The sequence below is a fragment of the Zalophus californianus genome, chromosome 8 (genome assembly GCF_009762305.2).
Source record: "Zalophus californianus isolate mZalCal1 chromosome 8, mZalCal1.pri.v2, whole genome shotgun sequence".
Lineage (NCBI taxonomy): Eukaryota > Metazoa > Chordata > Mammalia > Carnivora > Otariidae > Zalophus > Zalophus californianus.
The window spans coordinates 25,438,746-25,457,760 of NC_045602.1; the positions used below are offsets into that span (position 1 = coordinate 25,438,746).

A 19,015-nucleotide genomic window follows, 5' to 3' on the forward strand; every position below is an offset into this window, starting at 1 on the left:
ATAGGCAGAAAGTAGAAACAACCTAAATAAATGTCCATCAACAGATGAATGAATCAAAGATGGTATATTTACAAAATGAAATATTATTTGACACTAAAAAGAAATCAAGTCTTGATACAGACTGCCACATGGATGAAAGAAACTGGTTACAAAAGACCACGTGTTGTATGAGTCCAATTATGTAAACTGTCCAGAATAGGCAAATCTATAGATTCAGAAAGCAGATTAGTGGTTTCCCAGGACTCGAGGGGCGGGGCAAACATAGGAACTAACTGCTATTGGGCATGGCTTTCTTTGTGTGGTGATGAAAAATGTTCTAACATTATATTGTGGTGATGGTTGCACAGCTCCGTGACTAGACTGAAAACCACTGAACTCTGTATCTCAAATGGATAACCTGTATGATGTGTGAATTACATTTCAATATGACCCTAAAAAAATGTAAGGAGTAGGCAACAACAACAAAGAGTTTTGAATGTTATGATCAGGGTTTTGTGATAGTGAGTAAATAATACGAGAACCCAGTGGGGTTAAGACACAAGGGATCAGGACTTATGTAACTAACCCCAGGGCTTCGCAGACAATAGGGCCAAAGGACACGAGGTTGGGGAAAGAATGAAACATTGGAGGGAATAAAGGGAATGTTGGCATGGTACGGATAGAGCGCAGGAAAGAGGAGAGATACAAGGTATGGTTAGGGAAGTGGGCAGCGGCCAGATGAGACCGGCCACGTTCATGACGGCAGACTTTTCCCAAACAGTAATAGGAAGACATTGAAGGGTTTTAACCTGGGGAGTACAGTGATTGGATGTGAATTTTAAAAAGTGTGCTTAGACTGCAGAAATTGACTCAAGCAAAGTGGGTGGATATAGGAGAATCAGATAGGGAGCCAATGCGAAAGTCAGGGAGAGACGATGTCTGAAAAATCCAAATTGAAGAAGTTTGAGGGGAATGTGGGAGGTGAGGATGTGGAGACAATTAGCTCTTGTATGAAGTTTGGCTATAAAGGGAGGAGATGGAGTTGTGGCTGGAAGGGAATAGGAGATGGAGGAAATTTAAAAAGATAAGCATGTTTCAATGGGAATTGGAAGACTCCAGAAGAGAGCGAGCGAGAGAGAGAGAAAGAGAGAGAGAGATTTAGTATTCAGAACCCAGAGGACAGAACTCATTCTATCGGGTCCTTGTGAAGGGGGAAGGTAATGAGATCCAGAACATCCTCAGAGACATATGCCCCCTAGCATAACAGGAGAAGGTGGGAGATGGTTATAGATGAAAGTGAGTTTGTAGATTTGGAGGCAGAACTTCTTTACGTCCTGCCTCCAATTCTGCACAGCAACCCATCAGCCAAGAGTGAGTAGATCTGCTTTAAGAGTATGATGTCAGAGGGCTGTAATTAATGAGGAAGACAAGGGAGCACTCTTAGGGATGATGACAGGCATTAGTGAAAGAGACTGAAACACACATAACCATACATCTTTTATTATACTTCCTTCTTACATAATGTTCAGAAAAGGAAGTGTCGAAAAATTAGTTAGGAGGGAATTGGGACCCTGTGTAGGAGAAAGGATAATGAGAAAGAGTCCAGTTATTTCAAAAGTTCAAACTCCAGGTCCTGCATGTTGAATTAGCTTAGAATCATTCCTGACATTAGAAATCGTGCAGATTGGAATAGGAATCAGGCAGAATGGAAATGGGAAATACTCACATGCCCTATTTTTAAAAAGAAATGAAAGGGGAAATTCAAGAAAATACAGGTGAATCTAATTAACTTTGATCTCTGCAATGTTTGTTAACCTGTGTTCAGTAAGAAGCACCAAGAGTTCATCAGGAAATATTTATGCTAAAATATTATTTCTTTATGGAGAGAGTGTCTGCCTCTTGATTTCGAGGTACACAGTTGGGAGATTAAACAAATGCTGTTTACAAAAATTACTGGGTCCCTGAATATGCTGATCACAGGACCGCTGCATAGCAGAACTGTGTATTCCAAAGGGACACTGGCATATAGAAATGGTCGCCAATAGGTTTTACATGAGAATCAACAGGACTAAGTAAAAAGAGAGGCCTCAGTGAGACAGCAGAGCTATCTGCAAGAATGTGAAGGTCTGGCTTGTCTAGTCTTTTTTTCTACAGTGGTCCAGAGTAGAACTTGAAGCATGGGGGGAAAGTTTCAGGGAAGTAGATTGTTGCCTCTAGACAAAAAAAAATACCTAGCACCTAGAAATGTCCAATCATGGGGAGCACAAATATTGAGTAGCCCAGTCCTGGGAGATTCTGGCAGACTGTTGGGGCTTCTGCTACAGTAGTGTAGGGGGTGGGCCATGTATCTCTAGGGTCTGTTCCCTGAAAATAAACGCATAGAAGAAATGTGACATGGGCATTAATTTTTCAGCACACTCATGCTAGAGGTATAGATGCTGATGCCTACAGATGTGTGAACAGCTGCATAGTGAGGCAATGGTAGATCTGAGGCTGGACCCAGCTCTCATCTCCCCAGGGTCTTATCATTTCTGTTGCTCCACACATTAGCCTTTCTTGTGATGAGTGATTGCCTTTCCTCTTTGGAATTTCAAATTAGGAATTCTAGAATGAAACTGGGCTGCTATTTTATACCACATACAAAAATCAACTGAAAAAGGATTCAAGACCTGAATGTAAGACCTGAAACCAAAGAACTCCTACAAGAAAACATCGGGAATAAGCTCCTTGACATGGATCTTGGCAATGACTTTTTGGATTTGACACCAAAAGCAAAAACGACAAAAGCAAAAATAATCAAGTAGGACTGATAGACATTTTTCCAAAGAATACATACAAATGGCTAACAGGTACATGAAAAGGTGTGGAACATCATTAGTCATAAGCAAAGTACAAATTGAAACCACAATGAGATATCATCTCACACCTGTTAGAATGGCTGTTATAGAAAAGACAAGAGCTAATGTGTTGGCAAGGGTGTAGAGCAAAGGGAACACTTGTGCACTCTTGGTGGGAATGTAAATTGGTGCAGCCACTCTGGAAAATAGTATGGAGTTTCTGCAAAAAATTAACAATAGAACTATCATATGATCCAGCAACTACTTCTGGGTATTTATCTGAAGGAAACAAAAGCACTAACTTGAAAAGTTATGTGTACCTCATGTTCACTGCAGTGTTACTTACAACAGCCAAGACAAGGAAAGAACCTAAGCATCCATCAGTAGATGGATGGATAATGAAAATGTATTTTATATACAAAGGAATATTACTCAGCCATAGAAAAGAAGGACATCCCGCCATTTGTGACAACATGGAGGGAACTTGAAGGCATTATGCTAAGTGAAATAAATCAGAGAAAGAAAAATACTGTATGATCTTACTTATATGTGGAATCTAAAAACAAAACGAAACTCACAGACACAGAGAATACATTGATGGTTGCCAGAAGTGGGGGGTGGGGGTGGTGGGCAAAATGGGTGAAGGTGGTCCAAAGGTACAAACTTCCAGCTATAAGATAATTAAGTCCTGGGGCTGTAACGTACAGCACCATGGCTACAGTTAACAATACTATATTGTATTTGAAAGTTGCTAAGAGAGTAAATTATAAAAGTTCTCATCACAAGGGAAAAAATGTGTAACTATGTGTTGTGATGGATGTTACCTAAACTTATTGTGGTAATCACTCCACAATATATACATATATCAAATCATTATATTGCACACCTAAAACTAATGCATTGTTAAATATCAATTATAGCTCAATAAAAAATAAATGAATTAATAAATAAGAATTCTAAATCCCTCACTCATGACTTTCAGGCCACACTCTTTCATAAATGTCCACTGGTCATTCCACCCATGGTTTGAATGAAGCCTGCAGCATTGGCCTTGAAATTCAGAGGCCCTGAGACCTTGAGCCCTGGCTCACACAGATAAGGGCTCTGTAATCTCTAGGGAGGCTGCTCCCAGGGCAAGAGTCTTGTGTGCAGTTCCTGAAGGAGACAAGGAGTTGTGCTCCTAGAAGGAAATGATTCTAGAACTGCCATGTCTTACCTGGACTCTGGGGTCTGCTCTACTCCTCGCTTCAGTTGTACATGACCAGGTTCATCCACTGAGAAATAAGCATCATCATTATGACATAGCTTAAAATTTGTTCGCTTAATACAGAGCAGGGCAAATGGTACCCCCTTCCTTGAAAGATCTCAGTCTAGTCTCATCAGACATTTCCAGATAATTCCAACCCAGCGGGGGGGTCTCAAAGCCCCCATCACAGCATATCTTTTGCTACTCCCTGAGTAGCTAGGCAATGAGAGGGATAGCTGAGGTTGACCAGCTGGCTGGGCCAGGAGCCTCTTTCTAAAGCTCACTAGGAGTAAGTTTAATGTACAGTGAGCTCAGCAGGTGTTCTTCATTCCCTCTTGGATTTATGACTCCCACATAATCCTCTGCTTTACTAAGCTATTGGAAAAAAAATAAAATCTGTCTGCCAAGATCCTAAAGCAGCCTTGGCAGCCAGCAATATATAAAGGCAGTAATTGGAGGCGGGCGGGGGGCAGCAGCTTGGCTGGCCTTTGACAGACTATCCAATATCCTCAGGAGAAAAATTCCCCCTGGAATCAGGAGAGGAGAGGTGGCCTGGGACTTTGTCCTGTGTCTGGGAGAGGAAAGTACCTCACCCTCACCTCCATTTCTGTCAGGTAGAGTCGTTTTGCATCCCTGGAGAGGTTCCGGAAAGTCTCTAAAGAGGAGGAGAGGAATCAGGACAGGTCAAGGAAGATAAAAGCAAACACAGTGATTCTATGTAAAGTACTCTCTCACTCTCCACAGTGTGCCTAGCCTCCCACCTGTCTCTTCCCAGCCACACCCCACACCCGTGGGACAGTTCTCTGTGACCACACTGGCCCACACACGCCTCTCCCTCTTCTCGTAGCCTTGCACTCTGCACCCTTCCACATACAGCTGAGGGGATGCATGGGCCTGTCTTATCAAGTATTCTATGGGCACAGTTTGGGGGAGCCCCCCTCCTTGTCCAGCTGAGAATTCTCTGGAGGTTTATGCCTCACCCTTCTCTTTGATGCTCCCAGGCCTCTGTTCTCTCAGTCTGTATTGACTGCCTGGCTCAGAGCTGTGGGGTTTGCAGAGGTACCTCACGCCAGGGATGGGACGAGGCTTAGGATGAGGCCAGACCCCACTTCTACCCCCAACGCAACACTTGAGCTATATTATAGCTTGGCGTTTCACATAGGATTTCACTGGAAAAAAAAAGGGGGGGTAGGCTGCTAAGAAGCGTCCAAACGTCTGACCTACATAGTTGAACTTCTGGAGCCTTGGGAAAGCTCCCCCTCTGCCCCCACCTATTCACTTGTGTGTGAATTCCTTCAGCAGAGACCCTAATCATTCATTGCAAGACTATAGTGTAGGTTTAAACGGTAAACAACATGAAGAGGGGACGCAGTGTGTTAAATTAACCTTGATCCTAAAAGATGCACTAAATAGGGTGATGAGGAAATGAGAGACCTGGGATAGGGGAATGTCCTGGACAGAAAGAGTACAGAAGGGATGCAGGGGGCCTAGGCCGACTATACCATTACACAGGCTAAGGTTGGCTCTGCCTCTTGGAGCAAGGGCTCCTCATGCAAGACTCCAGCCCACCCCGCTGCTGAGGCCTTGCCTAGGCCTGGGGCAGGAGTGTGTTCCTGATCCCCTCCTATGTTTCTTGGTCATTGTGACGGTCTCCAGGATGTCACCCAGGTGACACTTACTCGCCATGGCTTCAAGTCGCAACAGGAGGCAGACCAGGCTAGGGAAGCTGACCCTGCCGCTGTTGTCACTGTACCGGAGGGTCATGAGATCCAGCAGCTCACTGCTGATGGAGGTCCCTGCAAGGAAGTCTGGGCCAAGGGGTGGGTTAGTGAGCAGGAGAAAGCTGGTAGCAGGTCCGGTCCTCTGACATGCAAAGTCTGACAAACCCGCCTGGAGTGGTGGCCTTCCACCACTGTTTCCTATTTAGTCTGGCCCAGGGGCCCGTTCACTCCACTTCATATTTTTAATGGTTCTCTTGTTGCCTCCTTCTTCTTGGCTGCTGGGCCCCCAGTGACATTGTTGTGGAGTTTGGCCAGATACCAACTCCAGATACTCAAGACACTGACTGCTCTGGGGATACTTCAGCCTTCATAATCATCGGATAATTCCATGTGAACAGGGAGCTTCCAGGACACCTGGAGTTTGCTCCTAGTCCTGCATCCATCAGGCCTCTCTCCGTTGGTGACCTTGTGAAACTACCTTGTTTCCTAACCCCATGACTGCATGTGGGTCTTAGGTGTGAACGCTGCTAGTGTGAGCAAGTGTCGTCCCTGGAAGTGGGAGATTCAGTCCTAAGTTGGGGGATTAGGAAAGAGACTGGTCCTCAGAGAGGAGACCACAGTCAGAAGGTGGCCACAGGTGGGTGAGACACAGGCACCTTGCTCTCTTTGGGACTGGTTGTCCTACATGTCTAGTTATGAGGTCCAGGAGGCACCAACCCCACAGCAGACAAGAGCAAACTGGCAAATGGCTGTGCCTGCAAGCTTTGGGGGGCAAGCAGACCTTGCAAGCCAAACCATCCATCGAGGGGGTGAGCCTGGTGACCTGTGGGCCTCATGCACCAGAGATATTTGGTGTCTCCAGCAGCATTAATAAAATAAGAATTCGAATGCCTTTAGATAGGCCAAGCACTCTCCAGCTCCGCCACATTCAAAAATCACCCTCTTTTCTTATGGTCATCTCCATGGCCCCTTTCAGTTATCTGCTTGGTCTTTGAAAACTTTTTAGTCGCATTCCAGCTATTCTCTGTCTCCCTTTTATTATTCTGGAGTCATCAGTGTGGTCTCCTATCAGATTCTGTTTTTTCTGTAGCTATTTGGGGGCTTTCAAAGTGCGGTCCAAAGAGCATTGGCCTCACATAGAAACCTCTTAGAAATACAAATTCTTGAGCCCCACCCAAGCCCTCCTGAATCAGAAGTTTTGGGTGAGGGGTGAGGCTCATCAAGCTGTGCTTTAACAAGCTTCCAGAGGGTTCCGGAGCACACTCAAGTTTGAGAACCACTGCCCTCTGGTATGAAGGCCCGCGGGAGGGAGAACTGTGGAGCATCTCCTTCCAGTGGTTACCTGGGGGGACTCTGATCTCACATTTTCTCAAGGAAGGTGGCAGTTTTCTGACTTAACCTTTGTGTGATCCATTTCCCCCACCGGTATAGGGCAGATCATGACTCCTGATCACAGAGTAGTTGAGACAATCAAATGAGATGACATGAGTCCAAGTTCTCCCTGAACCCTGAAGCTCTTAGGCATCCTACGGTATCCTTATCATCATCCTAGGACTGAAAGCTCTTGCCTTCTTGAAGCAGACAGATGACAGTTGATTTCACTTAGCTACAAACCCTCCGTGAAGAGAGTGCATCCACCTGCTCATGAGGGTTTAACCCTGACAGCCCAGAAGTTGAGATGGAAGTGTCTCTAAGGCAAGCTTAAGTTCTGGGAGGGTATCAATGATGTGAGGTTATTTTCACACAGTTAGAGTTGTTTGGAGACAGAAGGCAATTGGGAAAATTGACTGGCACACAAGAACTCAGGTTGTGGAGAATGGAGTCTGAGTTCTGAGCCCGGAGGCCCAAAGAGGCTGGTGTTCACCAGGGAAGACACGGAGCCCACTGCTCTGCTCTCTCCTGACCGTCCAGCTTTGCTGCACCAGCCTTGCCTACTGCATGGGAGGCGTGTGCACCTCTCTCTCTCTCACATACACACACCCCACCATCACCACGGCCCCAGTCGTGACAACTCCGAGGGGCCCCTGCTTTACCTGTACCCTTTATAGCTTTCCACAAATCCAAACTCAGGAAAACTCCAGAGCGATCCTGGGTGTTCTGGAAAACACTCTGATTTGGGAAAGGAAGCAAGAAGTCCATGTGAGAGCCCTCGCCCATCTTAAAGAGGAAGTCCTGGGGAGAGAGAAGCCCTGGAAATCCCTTTTCCACCCCAGGAAACTGCTTCAATAAACCTTGAGTGGATCCGGCTGAGAGGCAGCTCAGCTAAGGCCCCAGGGAGGCAGCAGTGGGAGGCACCTGGTGAAGCCGACCACCCTGGCCGCCCGCTGTGGGGCTGTGGGTTCCTCTCCCAGGCCTGCACCTTCCTCTCTCCCAACCTCCTTTGTGTCCTTCCCCACCTCCTAGACTGGGCTCCCGACACATGGCAGCTTCCTGCGTCCGGGAGGTGTAGAGCTCTCTCAAGACTTTGCATAGGGTGGTGGTTAAAAGCACAGAATTTGCAACCAAACCACTGGGTTTAAATGCTGGCTTGACTATTTACCAGCTGTGTAACCATGGGCAAGTGACTTCATCTTTCCAGGCCTCAGTTTCCCCACCTGCAGTGCAGTGCCAATTACAGTACCTGCCTCATAGGATTGCTGCTAGGGGTCAATGAGCAAATGGTTAGGAAGAGCTTAGGAGGGTGCCTTGCACGGTAGTGAGTACATGTAGCAGGCAGGTGGGGACCGCGTCCTGGGTCCTGGCCCAGCTGCAGGAGGTAGCAGCCCTAACACAGCCTTGTACAGGGTGGCTCTCCTGCACCCCGGACTTTTCCTGCTCTCCCTGGTTCTCACCCGAGCCCTGATCAGCCCTGCACTTCCCGGGTGAGAAACAGAAGCTTGGGCAGGTGACTTGCTGGGAGGAAGCATGCAGCTGCCCCACGACTGGACTTGGGGCTCCCCAGTTGGGCCTGTGCTCGGCCGCCCCACAGGAATTGTTCCAAGGCAAAATACCCCCAGCAGGTGTGTGACCCACCGATTCCTGGGGGCAGTGATTACTGTGAAATAGCAGCCCAAGAATGTTTTCCGGCCTCATTTGGCTTTTGGTGAGTATATAGAAAGCCCTCCATTGGGAGTCCCTCACTCATTCGGTAATTCATGACTTTGGTCATTTGTTGGGCCTTTTTGAGTGCCTACTGTGTATGAGACATTAAGAAAGGCGCTGGGGGAAGCAGATGAACATGAGGGTGCCCCTGCTCTGCAATCTAATGGGGTGGGGGGGCAGATCAGCCCTTACAATGCCCTTTGAGACTGCTAAGTCAGGGCCTAGGTGATACACCCTGGGATAGACCCACGAGAGCACCTTATCTTTTACTGCGGGCTCAGGGGGATGTAACCGGGCCTGGGGGCAGGCGAGGCCTCCCAGGGAAGATTCCTGAGGCTGGACAATCAGGGTGCTTTGTCCTGGCGGGGATCCGAGTCTCACAGCTGGGGGCTGAAGGAGCGAGTGGAAGGAGTCCAAGGGCTCCTCCTGGACCCCAAACCAGGGTCCCAGCTCCAGGGGCTTGTGTACAGCTCTGATGAGCTTAGACCTTGTCCTGAGAACAATGGGGAGGCCACAGGCCACATCTGTGATCTTGTTGTACCTGGCAGATAGGACAGGAATGAAATGAACAAGTGCGAAGGGGGAATGTCTCAGGGAGCCGGGGGAAAGGGGGCCTGCGGGGGCTGATGCTGGCTGGTGGTCTTAGCTACCGTCCTTGGTGACCCCTCTCTCCTTCAACCTCCTAGAGTACCCTTCACCCTGCCACTTGCTTGGGCATTGCCTCATGTCTTCTAGTAGTACGTGTAGTCTCCCTGAACAAAATGTGAGTCCTCTTGAGGGCAGGGCTGGGTTCCTCTTCTTTCACGCCCCTCAACCTATGCAGGTAGGGCACCCAGTAGAAATTTGCTAAATGGGACACAAAGAGAAAATGCCAGTACCTGGCAGTGGACAAGCCGGCCCCACAGCCTTGCAAACTCCTCTTGATCAAGCTGCCCATTCACTTTCAGCTGGAGGGGAGTTAAGAGTGGACCATGCAGCGCAAGGGGGGCAGAGGCCCTGCCGACAGAGCCAGGAGCAGTTCCATCCATCAACTAGTAGCACCATCAGTCCAGTCTCACCTGGACCTGGCCCCACCACAACTGGCGTCCGCTGTGTCTGCAGGGGCCTGGCTTAGCTTCATTTTACAGAGGAAAATGGGCAACTAGAAGGGGAAAGAAGCCCTGAGAAAAAGGGGCCAGTATCACGTGCATCCAGGGGAAGAGAGAGCCCGAACACAGCCTGCACCGGGTGGAGTGGGGCCCCTGGCAGGGAAGAGTGGGGAGGAGCAGGAAGGGTCACTGCAACCCCTGAAGCAGCATGTGGGTGCAGCTGAGCGGAGGGAAGGCGGTGCAGCTGAGTCGAGGGAAGGCGGTACAGCCAGCCCTGGTCACCCCATAGCAGTACAATGGGTTTAATGAGAGCTAATTTGAGGAAAAGAAGCTATCTCTGAGCTGCTGCTGCAGGGGAGCGGTGGGTGGGCGGGAGGAAGGGTAGAACAGACCTGTCTGCTTTGCAGGGCTCTGACAGACACCACCTCCCCCGGGGTGACCCGCCCTGGGGTTGTGGGGAGCCATGGGGCCCTTCTGATTCATCTGTGGGGGATGGGCAGTGTCTCCAGGTGATTCCAAACCAGGGCCAGCAGAGACAGGGCTTGATTTACGATTTCATCAAGAAGAGCTCTTGTTCGACAATGGCGGGCCTCCCATTCCCAATCGGGCCTTGTTAACAGTGAAGGAGCATGATCGGTCTCACTCCAGGGAGGTTGCATACACTGAGGGGAGGGTCACAGGGTGCAGCTGGGAACCAGTGTCTCCGGGGCTGGGCAGGGCAGAAATAGCTCCTTGGAGGTGGCAGTCAGGACAGGAGTCAGGAGCCCTGGGTTTGATTCCCAGCCTGGCCACTGGTGCCCATGGACAGCTCCCTCCTCCTGCCCTGACCTCTGCCGCCGTGGCATGGTAGCACTAATGGGGTACGGCTCTCTGTAGACCCGGGCATTTTCTCCAAGTTCCAGTGGTTGTTCTCTTTACTGAATTGGGGCTTGTTGAACAAGGGATTTAGGGAAGACTCATCCAGGGTAAGGGGAGGGTGAGAGGAAAACAGCCCCCACTGGCGCTGCCAGGAGGCAGGGCAGAATGATGTTAGGACACAGATTTGGAGGCTGCAAACTCTTCAAATCCAGGCACAACTTTGGACTGGCTATGGGATTACTTAATAAGCTGCCTAGCCTCTCTGAACTCCTCTCTCACCATGTGATGGATCATACTTCTTACATCATAGGGGTCATTGCAAGGACTACAAGGAAAGTATATATCCCAGGACAATTCTTGGCGTGCCAAGATGCTTGATAAATGATAACCATTGGCATTGTTGCTACGGTTGTTCGGGAGAGGTAGTGAGTTAGCATAGAATCCACAGGAACCCAGGCTCTTGGGTGAGCCCTTAGAACCAAAGAAGAGAAAACACTGCGAGTGAAAAGCGTTCCTAACGTCCTAATGAGACCGCCAGGGAAGCTCAAAGAGCGGACGGGCTCGTAGAGCTGCCAGAGGAGGGGAGGGAGGACTACAAAGGATACATCCATCAGAGCCACGATGCTCCGGCACTCATCCAAAGAGAACGTGTCCCCTGGAGTTCCTGGGGGTGGAGAATGGGAAGGATGGACATGTCGGGGGTGGGGGTGACACTAGACTGGCTCAGCAGTGGGGATGAGGGTGGGGCCGGTAGGCCTGTGGGGTCTGACCTTACCTTTCAGGAACTCCTGGTTGAGAAGGCTCTGAAGCTGGGTGGCATCCATGTTCAGTCCCTGATCCAAACAAGGGAGGAACGCAGAAATCCCATCAGTGCTCAGGAGCTGAGGGGCACCCCTGCCTTCCTCTGTAGAAGTGCTCAGACTTCCAAGCCCTCGGTTCCCACCCAGTGCCCATCTAGCCTGTCATGAAGCCTTTCCCAATTGCTCCAGGTCATGGCGATGCTCCCTCCCTGAACGTCTGTAGTGCTCATCACTCCTGACATTTGATACCACGTGTGGGTTGCCTTGCATTTCTCTCTTCCTTTATTATTGGACAGAAAGCAGTAGTTGCTTCCTCTCCACCATACCTAGCACTCGGGAACCCCTCGGGAGAAGTGTTGAATGAATTGACTCAGCCCTGTAGGTGTGTTTTCCCATCTGCTTCCAGAAAAGGATGGAGAGAAAATAGGACTATTGAGAGTGTGTGTGTGAGCATGAGCATGTGTGTGCGCACAGAGGAGATGAAAGTGCCAGGAATCTAGGCTAAGAGAAGCTGATCTAATTGAGCACATTACTTAGCATTAGTCTTCCTAGCCACTGAAGCATAAAGGAAGACAAGGTTTCCCTTGGATTAAAAACGGGAAGCAATGGAGGTTGAGGGGAGAGAAACTTTTCCGAGCCTGAATTTCTGAAGTTGTTAACTGCATTCAGTTTTCCCCCAGGGACATTGAGCAGCTTTATGGGGGGGCATCTTCCATGATGATTCCACAGAGAAGCAGAGCTGTGCTGCGCGTGGCCATTTCTCACATGCAGGCTGGTAAAAGCTGAGGGGGTGATGTGACATCAGCACTCTGGGAGAGCTTCACGTGGGGGAAGGAGCCAGAGTGAGGTCCCTCAGTAGGTGGCTTTGCAGAGTGGGACTGGGTCAGGAGGAAGAAGGGCTCTCTTTGGGTCCTTCTGAGAATAGGCACCCCACAGACCCACAGACATGCTGTCCTCGGGGTTGGTTGGCCTCACCATCTGACTGAAGGCAAAAGCAGCCCCACAGCCTGTCCTCAGGGGAGAACCCCTTTTATTGCCCCTGAGAAAAACATGCTGCCAGTGTTTGAAATGGGCCCTCAGGCCATCCCTCCAACATCTCATTGGCTGGGTTACATCAGGACAGTCACACTGTGTGCCCACTATCAACATGGCACCTAACTTGCAGAACAGTTGGCAAGGAACTCTAACTTATGTGGAGTCACCAACTAGAATATAAGTAGCTTTGGGACATGGACCATGTCTCCCTTCTGCATGTCTCTCCACCCTAGGACAGTCCCTGACCTGGACCACAATGTTTGAGGAAATGAGGATAGGAATGGAGATGAAGATTGCCTTAAACAAATACCCAAAGAATTGCACGTCTGTCTCTACCACCTCAACATAAGATTCCATGAGGACCGATGCTTTGCATTCCCAAAGCTTAGTGTGGTGCTTGGAATATTTGGTACATGTTTGCCAATTGAATAAATGGATAGATGGCCATGACCTGACTCAGAGGCTGAGCACGTCCTTCCTTTCTCCCAGGCAGACCCTGGGTTATAGTACCATCACCACTGTCACGGCTGATGTAGGTAAGTCCCGGTAGTAGTAGCGTGTCATTGAGTTCACTTAAGGCTAGTTAAACAGATACAAGAGATCATGAGAGAGGACTCAGTGAGTGCATGCACAAACATTTTGCTTTCAACTTTCCTTTGAGGATACAGCCTTTGAGGACAGTTCACAGGTTGTGCAAAATGATGCCAGGTTGGCCCTGTTCAAGGGTGCTCAGCCAGGGGGTGAAAAGGGGGTGCAGTCCAGTCTGTTCCACTTCAGAGCTGTGCACCTTCGCACAGAGCTGCATGTGTCTTTTAATTCCTACAAAGGCCCCATCTAGGCTACTAGTTACCCTCTATGAGGAGACATTTGGTGGTTGTTTGGAAAAACCCTGATTAGAGGGAATCTACCATTTGTCATATGACAAATTATAATTTTTATTTCAGATGTGCAGGTGCATGAACTATGTTGCGGATTTTGCCATCTGCCCCTGAAGGAAGCCGGGTCTCAGGTATCCTCATTAGGTCCTGCTGATTGCCTCGGGGCAGTAAACTTAGTTTGGACATCTGCTCTGGGGAAGCTAATGTGTTTTAATTCAATGCAGATTGACTGAGCACCTTCTCTGGGCCAAGGACAGTGATAGATATTGGGGACAAGGAATGCATATAATGCCATCCCTGCCTTTGGGAGCTTACAGACTGGGGATAATCATCTGGGCAGACCTTGTCTTGCATCAAGTGAAGTGCCTTCTGAATTAGTCCAGATGTGGACCTGAATCCTGGGCCCATGTTGATTTCAAGGAGGTCCATATTGAGTGGCTCCTTAAAACATATTCCCCTCACGACAGGCACATTCTTCATTTCTCCTTGCTTTTCCCTCTGGGACCAGGCTGCCTGAATAATTTCCTTTTAAGCTGCCTCCTAGTTACCCCATTAGCCCTCTGAATGCCTGACATCCTTCCTGTCCTTGGCCTCTGCCTGGCCCAAGACTGGCATGGTCCACATGGTCATATCTATCTATCACTTTGCCCTTCCCAAACCAACATGACTATTAATGGCAAAAGGCCCATTGTGCAGAGCACTTGGCAGCTGTTTTTATCCTGGCAAGTCAAGGAGTTCTTTATAACGGTTTATTAAACCATTAAGAAAATCCTTTGTGCACATAGGTGGCTTGGCAGGAAAAACACCGCTGGTGTTTTCTGAAGCTGGCTGGCTCCCAGGAGGAATGATGCCAAGGAGGTGGCAGAGCAGAAGGAAAGATTTCAGGGGATATTGCCAGTTATTTGTTTAAAGATTTAAAATACCCCCCACCTCCATCATTAGCCCCTCCCTCACCAAGCTCTGCATTCCAGCCCAGATGTCACCCAGTTAGGGTTCCACTTCTATCCAGGGCTTGGTAACCAGATCCGTTCTGGAGACATCCAAGGAGAGAGGTTGACAAAATGACCCACCAAGTCACTTTTCTTCTCTGTATCCTGATAAGGGCCTGGTGGCTCCATCACTCATCCCCGTGCTAAGTACTCTACCTGTTGAGCATATCTGTGGAAGATGCTTTCTTGGGAGCCATTTTCCAGAAGACTTGCCTGGATCAAAGGGAAAAGAGTCAATATCAAATTTCTGTGGAAAGAAGCTATCTGTCTGGCACAGTGAAGGCACAAGAACCATTCCCCGCACCTGGATCTGAGTCAGAGGCTTCACCCAGCAATTGGATAAAACTTGTAGGGGAATGAGAGCACCAAAGTTTGTGGAAGGAAGATGACTGGTTCCAGCCTGACCTTGGAGGCTTGGTCTTTTCCCCCCTGCCCTGCCCCTTTGAGCCATCATCAGCCCATTTATGGTGTCTCTGTTTTCATTGGTCAGTGCTGAGGTAAGAAGGAGACAGAAGTTCTTGGGGATAGGATGTGGCCAATGAAGCTGGCCAATCAAGCCTTCACATACCTACCTTTGGAGCTGTAAGGTTGAAATTGCTGCCCAGATTCCTAGAAAAACAGGGAAATAGTGTGACAAGGATGAATGGCTCACTATTTAAAGGAAGCCTGTATATGGAGGACACCCTAGGTGGCACTGGACATTTACACCAAGGATCTGAGTGAAGGGCCCTCAGCACAGTGGGATGTGACATGGGCAGCTATGACAGTCAGCAGACAGGTAAGCCTCATAACCACTTGTCCAGTCTTTTGACTGGCCACCATCTGGTCTTCAAACTATTTAGCAAATCGTTCCTTTCACAACCAGATACACATGTACAGTGACCCCCATTGCCAAGGCAGCAGATAAGCTTTGTCTTATGTTCCAACCTTGGTGGTACAGTGGCTATCTGGTATGCTGGACTGAGGCACCATCCATGCTCACCTGTTAAGATGCCATGATTATAGCGATGTCTGCCTCAGGCCCAACAGGGTATCAGGGGCCCAGCAGGATATGTACTTGTTGATCCCAGTCTTGACCACGGACTTAGCACTCAAGACTCGCCATGACTGTCCTCTGTCTTTCAGTCTCCCCGGTCTTTCGGTCTCCCTGATGTACCCCACCCCACCCCCTGGTCACATTTCAGACGACTGCCATGCATGCCATGTATGATCTTCCTGGGCATATGGCTGACATCGCTTACCTATACTCCCTGTGCATATGGCTGACATCGTGCTCATCCACTTCCCTCATGCTTTTTTTCTTCTACCTGCACTACCTTTTCCTTTAAGCATTAGACTATGTTTTCTATCAAGGACTAGTTCAAATGCCATTTTCTCCAAGAGGCCTTCCTCAACCCCTCTTGCCCGAGGTGGATCCGTCTCCTCTGTCCTCCCATGTGACTTTGCACTTCTGTTGAGCAATGGCTCCATCCTGTTCATGGTCTACTTGTTGGTTCGGACTCTCTCGCCACCCTTTGTGGTGAGCTTCTTGCAAGTGAGGCCCATGCCATGTCCCCTACTGACACAGTACCTGCTGCACAGGATGACACAATGTGTTTTTATAAAATTAAGTGGAATCAAACATTTAGAAGCCCAGCGTTTCTCTACCTGTCACCATCTGGCATTTTCAGGAAGATTCGGAGCAAAAACTCAACTGCTTCACTGTGGGCCGAGGTGACCACCACGTAGGTCCCAGTACTCAGACTGAAGTACTTTGTGAGGTTGCTCTTGGTTTTAAAAGCTATGCCCTCGATAGCATTTCTGAATTGAGAAAAGAAGGTGGGTGGCAACCTCTTCCAGAAGGGCTGGAACTGGAGGAAAACATGAAGATGGTCAGAACACCCCCTGTGAGCATGGGCCCAGCCCCCAGAAGAGACCCACCACCTTCCAGACCCCTCTCCATTCATCAGAACAGCATTACAGGCCCTGAAAAGGGAGATAGTGCTTACCTGGATTTTCAAAATGCCACAGAATTCAGACTGTCATTTAATATAGATGCTGACACCACAACGAATGCAAAAAAGATATGGTACATGGTTTTATCTCATTAAGTCCCATAGTATCCTGGGTTTGGGTGTTACTCTCTCTGCTTATAAAGACTTCCATGGAAACCAGTGAAATTGTTCTGACACTGAATTACTTTTGGAGCCCCTGATGCCCCTTCTCTCCTGAACCTTTTACAGTACTCTTTGGACTGTGTAGCTCAGAAGAGTTGGACTCCTCCCTTCCTTCCATTTTGCCTCCCAGCAGAGCCCTGGAATTCCTTCTCATTGGAGAATAATAGGCTTTGATCATTTTCCTTTTATTTCAATATTTTCTTAGAGATAAAACAATAAATATAATGCAGTTCCCATTACGAGATGTCACATACGTATTACATAATAAAAACCCCTTACTAAATAAATTTTCCCCAATACAGTCGAGCACGGGGATTCCATTTAGAGTGGTTACGCAGCATGAAATGATTATTTGTGAGCTCTGCCTTGGGGAGAAACAGGGAGAAAGGGAGAGTTTCTTTTCAGAGGGTGGGAACAAGGCTGGGCTACAAGATGAGACAGGAGATAGGTCTCTGTCCCAGGTATGCGGCGAGGGCTGGGGGCAACCTCCAAAGTGACTTTGCTGATGTTAACAGTGGCCCTAGCAGGTTTGGAGCCTGACTTATGTGAGCCTTCTGGCAAAAGCAACGATGAGAACAATTCTTCTCCAGAAAGCCAGTACTGTCCTGTGTCTCTGGGTATGTATGTGTGTAAACACATGCATGTGCACATGGGGAGACATTATGTACAGAGGATTGTGTGCTTCCTACAGTCCAGAATTTCCCTGCTTCCCTGCTCTCCTGCCCTCCTCTCCACTGGACTCCTGAAGCCTTGTCCAGGCTCCCTATCCTCTAGCACAGACTTGCTCAGTGGCAGCCAGAAGTGTGAGTATGTGGCATGATGGGAGGCTCTTGGTCTAGTGCACAGAGACCTAGCATCAAATTAACACAGGCCTACTTGCACACAGACCTGACCCTGTAGTTCTAGGGATGGGGCTTGTGCCTTTTCTTGGGTCAAATCCCCACTCCTCACTCCAACTCTGGAGATTTGTTCCTTGCACTTGAGTGCCTCCCTTGAAGCCCTTCCAGAAATTCTACTCCCATGACCAGGGTGCTGGAAATGAAAATCAGATCCTAAACCCAGCTCTGTGGCTGGGCCACTGGTGTCAGTGGCCTCCTTGCTGCCCAATTTCTTCCTGGGCTTCTGAGTATTCCCTGCTTAGAGAACCCCTGTCCTGGCCTCTGTCTACCTACTGGGGGCACCCCTGGAAGGCCCGGAAGAGCTTCCCTGGACCCAGAAGCACGCTAGAGGTACTACCTGTTGGCTGTGGTTACATCCTTGGTCCCCAGGCACATGCACCTCCCCCAGCAGCCACAGCCCCCATCCATTTAAGGGGTCTACATGCTTGCAACTCCATCTGTCCTCCATCCTGACTCTTAAATCACCCTGTACCAACGCTGAGCCAGAATATCTGCTCAGGAGAGGTGGCTATTTGGTTGAAAGAGGAGCTAGATATGACCTGAAGGTGCATTTGCAGAGCATGCAACCTGTTTGTGGTGGATTCAGGGGCTGACAAAGAATATGAGGCTAAAGTCCCCCTAAGATGCCATTAGCTCTGCTTCTTATCTTAAATAGGAAAGAACCGGCTGCATCAGTCTTATCTGTCAGAGGCCAGATTCTCGAAGATGGTTTCACGGTTGCAGCCCCTCTTAGATTTCAAACCAAAGAACAGCTCGAGGGGTCCAACATTTAGAACCAGCACAGCAAAAATATGTCCTGCACGGTTGATCTATTTGGAGATTCTAAGTTTGTATCTGTTACAGGACAGAGCAAGACTGAATTTGCAGCCGCCGAACAGCAAGAGACGTGCCAAAGTTATAGGTGTTGGAAGAGGCGCGAACAGTTACCAATGCACAGCAACAGAAGCATGAGAAGGTGCTGATTCATACCTGAGGGTCGACCTATAGGGCAGAAAAAGAAAGGCAGGTTCAGGAACTAAACAAAAACACAAAGGCAAGCAGATCCCAGCAGCCCAGCTCAGGGCCTTGCGTTCCTTCTTCCTACGGTCAGCCTGTTCCCTGCACACCCCACTGGATGGGAGCATTACTCATTCCCTGGGCAGAGATGTGAAAAGAAAACCTAACCTGTTGTAGGCTATAGGGAGCTCAAGGGGGAAGGAAACGGAGGAGGAGAGTCTGCGTTTGTCAGCTCAGCCACATGCGGTTACTGTTTGTAGCAATGATGATAAAACCAAGGGCAGGGCGAGATGTCAATAGGGCGGGGGTAAGAGGGAACCTAGATCAAATGTCAGTTTCCCAGCATCAGGCGCTCCAATGCGAGGAAATGTTTTTTATTCCATCATGCCACTGTAAAATATGGCGGGAATTTGTTCTAGGCCTCCCGGTGTTTGTAGGGATGTATGTGTGCA

At 48.8% G+C, this 19,015-nt stretch overlaps 1 protein-coding gene across 7 annotated transcripts in view; it reads right to left on the minus strand.

The window, feature by feature from the left end:
• CAPN13 (calpain 13) overlaps positions 1-19,015 on the minus strand; it is an 80,296-nt gene that overhangs the window by 6,506 nt on the left and 54,775 nt on the right. For 2 of the 7 annotated variants that reach the window (XM_027620543.2, XM_027620544.2), the window contains exons 12-22: positions 18,537-18,548; positions 16,160-16,362; positions 15,085-15,121; positions 14,669-14,725; positions 11,586-11,643; positions 11,416-11,474; positions 9,743-9,811; positions 7,817-7,892; positions 5,742-5,870; positions 4,662-4,717; positions 4,033-4,090 (exon numbers count right to left, since the gene is read on the minus strand). In XM_027620543.2, coding sequence (XP_027476344.2) covers positions 4,064-4,090; positions 4,662-4,717; positions 5,742-5,870; positions 7,817-7,892; positions 9,743-9,811; positions 11,416-11,474; positions 11,586-11,643; positions 14,669-14,725; positions 15,085-15,121; positions 16,160-16,362; positions 18,537-18,548 — 783 coding nt within the window. In that variant the 3' untranslated portion in view covers positions 4,033-4,063. Of the gene's footprint in view, positions 1-4,032; positions 4,091-4,661; positions 4,718-5,042; positions 5,232-5,741; positions 5,871-6,920; positions 7,893-9,742; positions 9,812-10,472; positions 10,562-11,415; positions 11,475-11,585; positions 11,644-14,668; positions 14,726-15,084; positions 15,122-16,159; positions 16,363-18,536; positions 18,549-19,015 lie in introns of those variants that run through there. The other 5 variants (XR_003524430.2, XM_027620545.2, XM_027620546.2 and 2 more) reach the window with 5 other exon arrangements.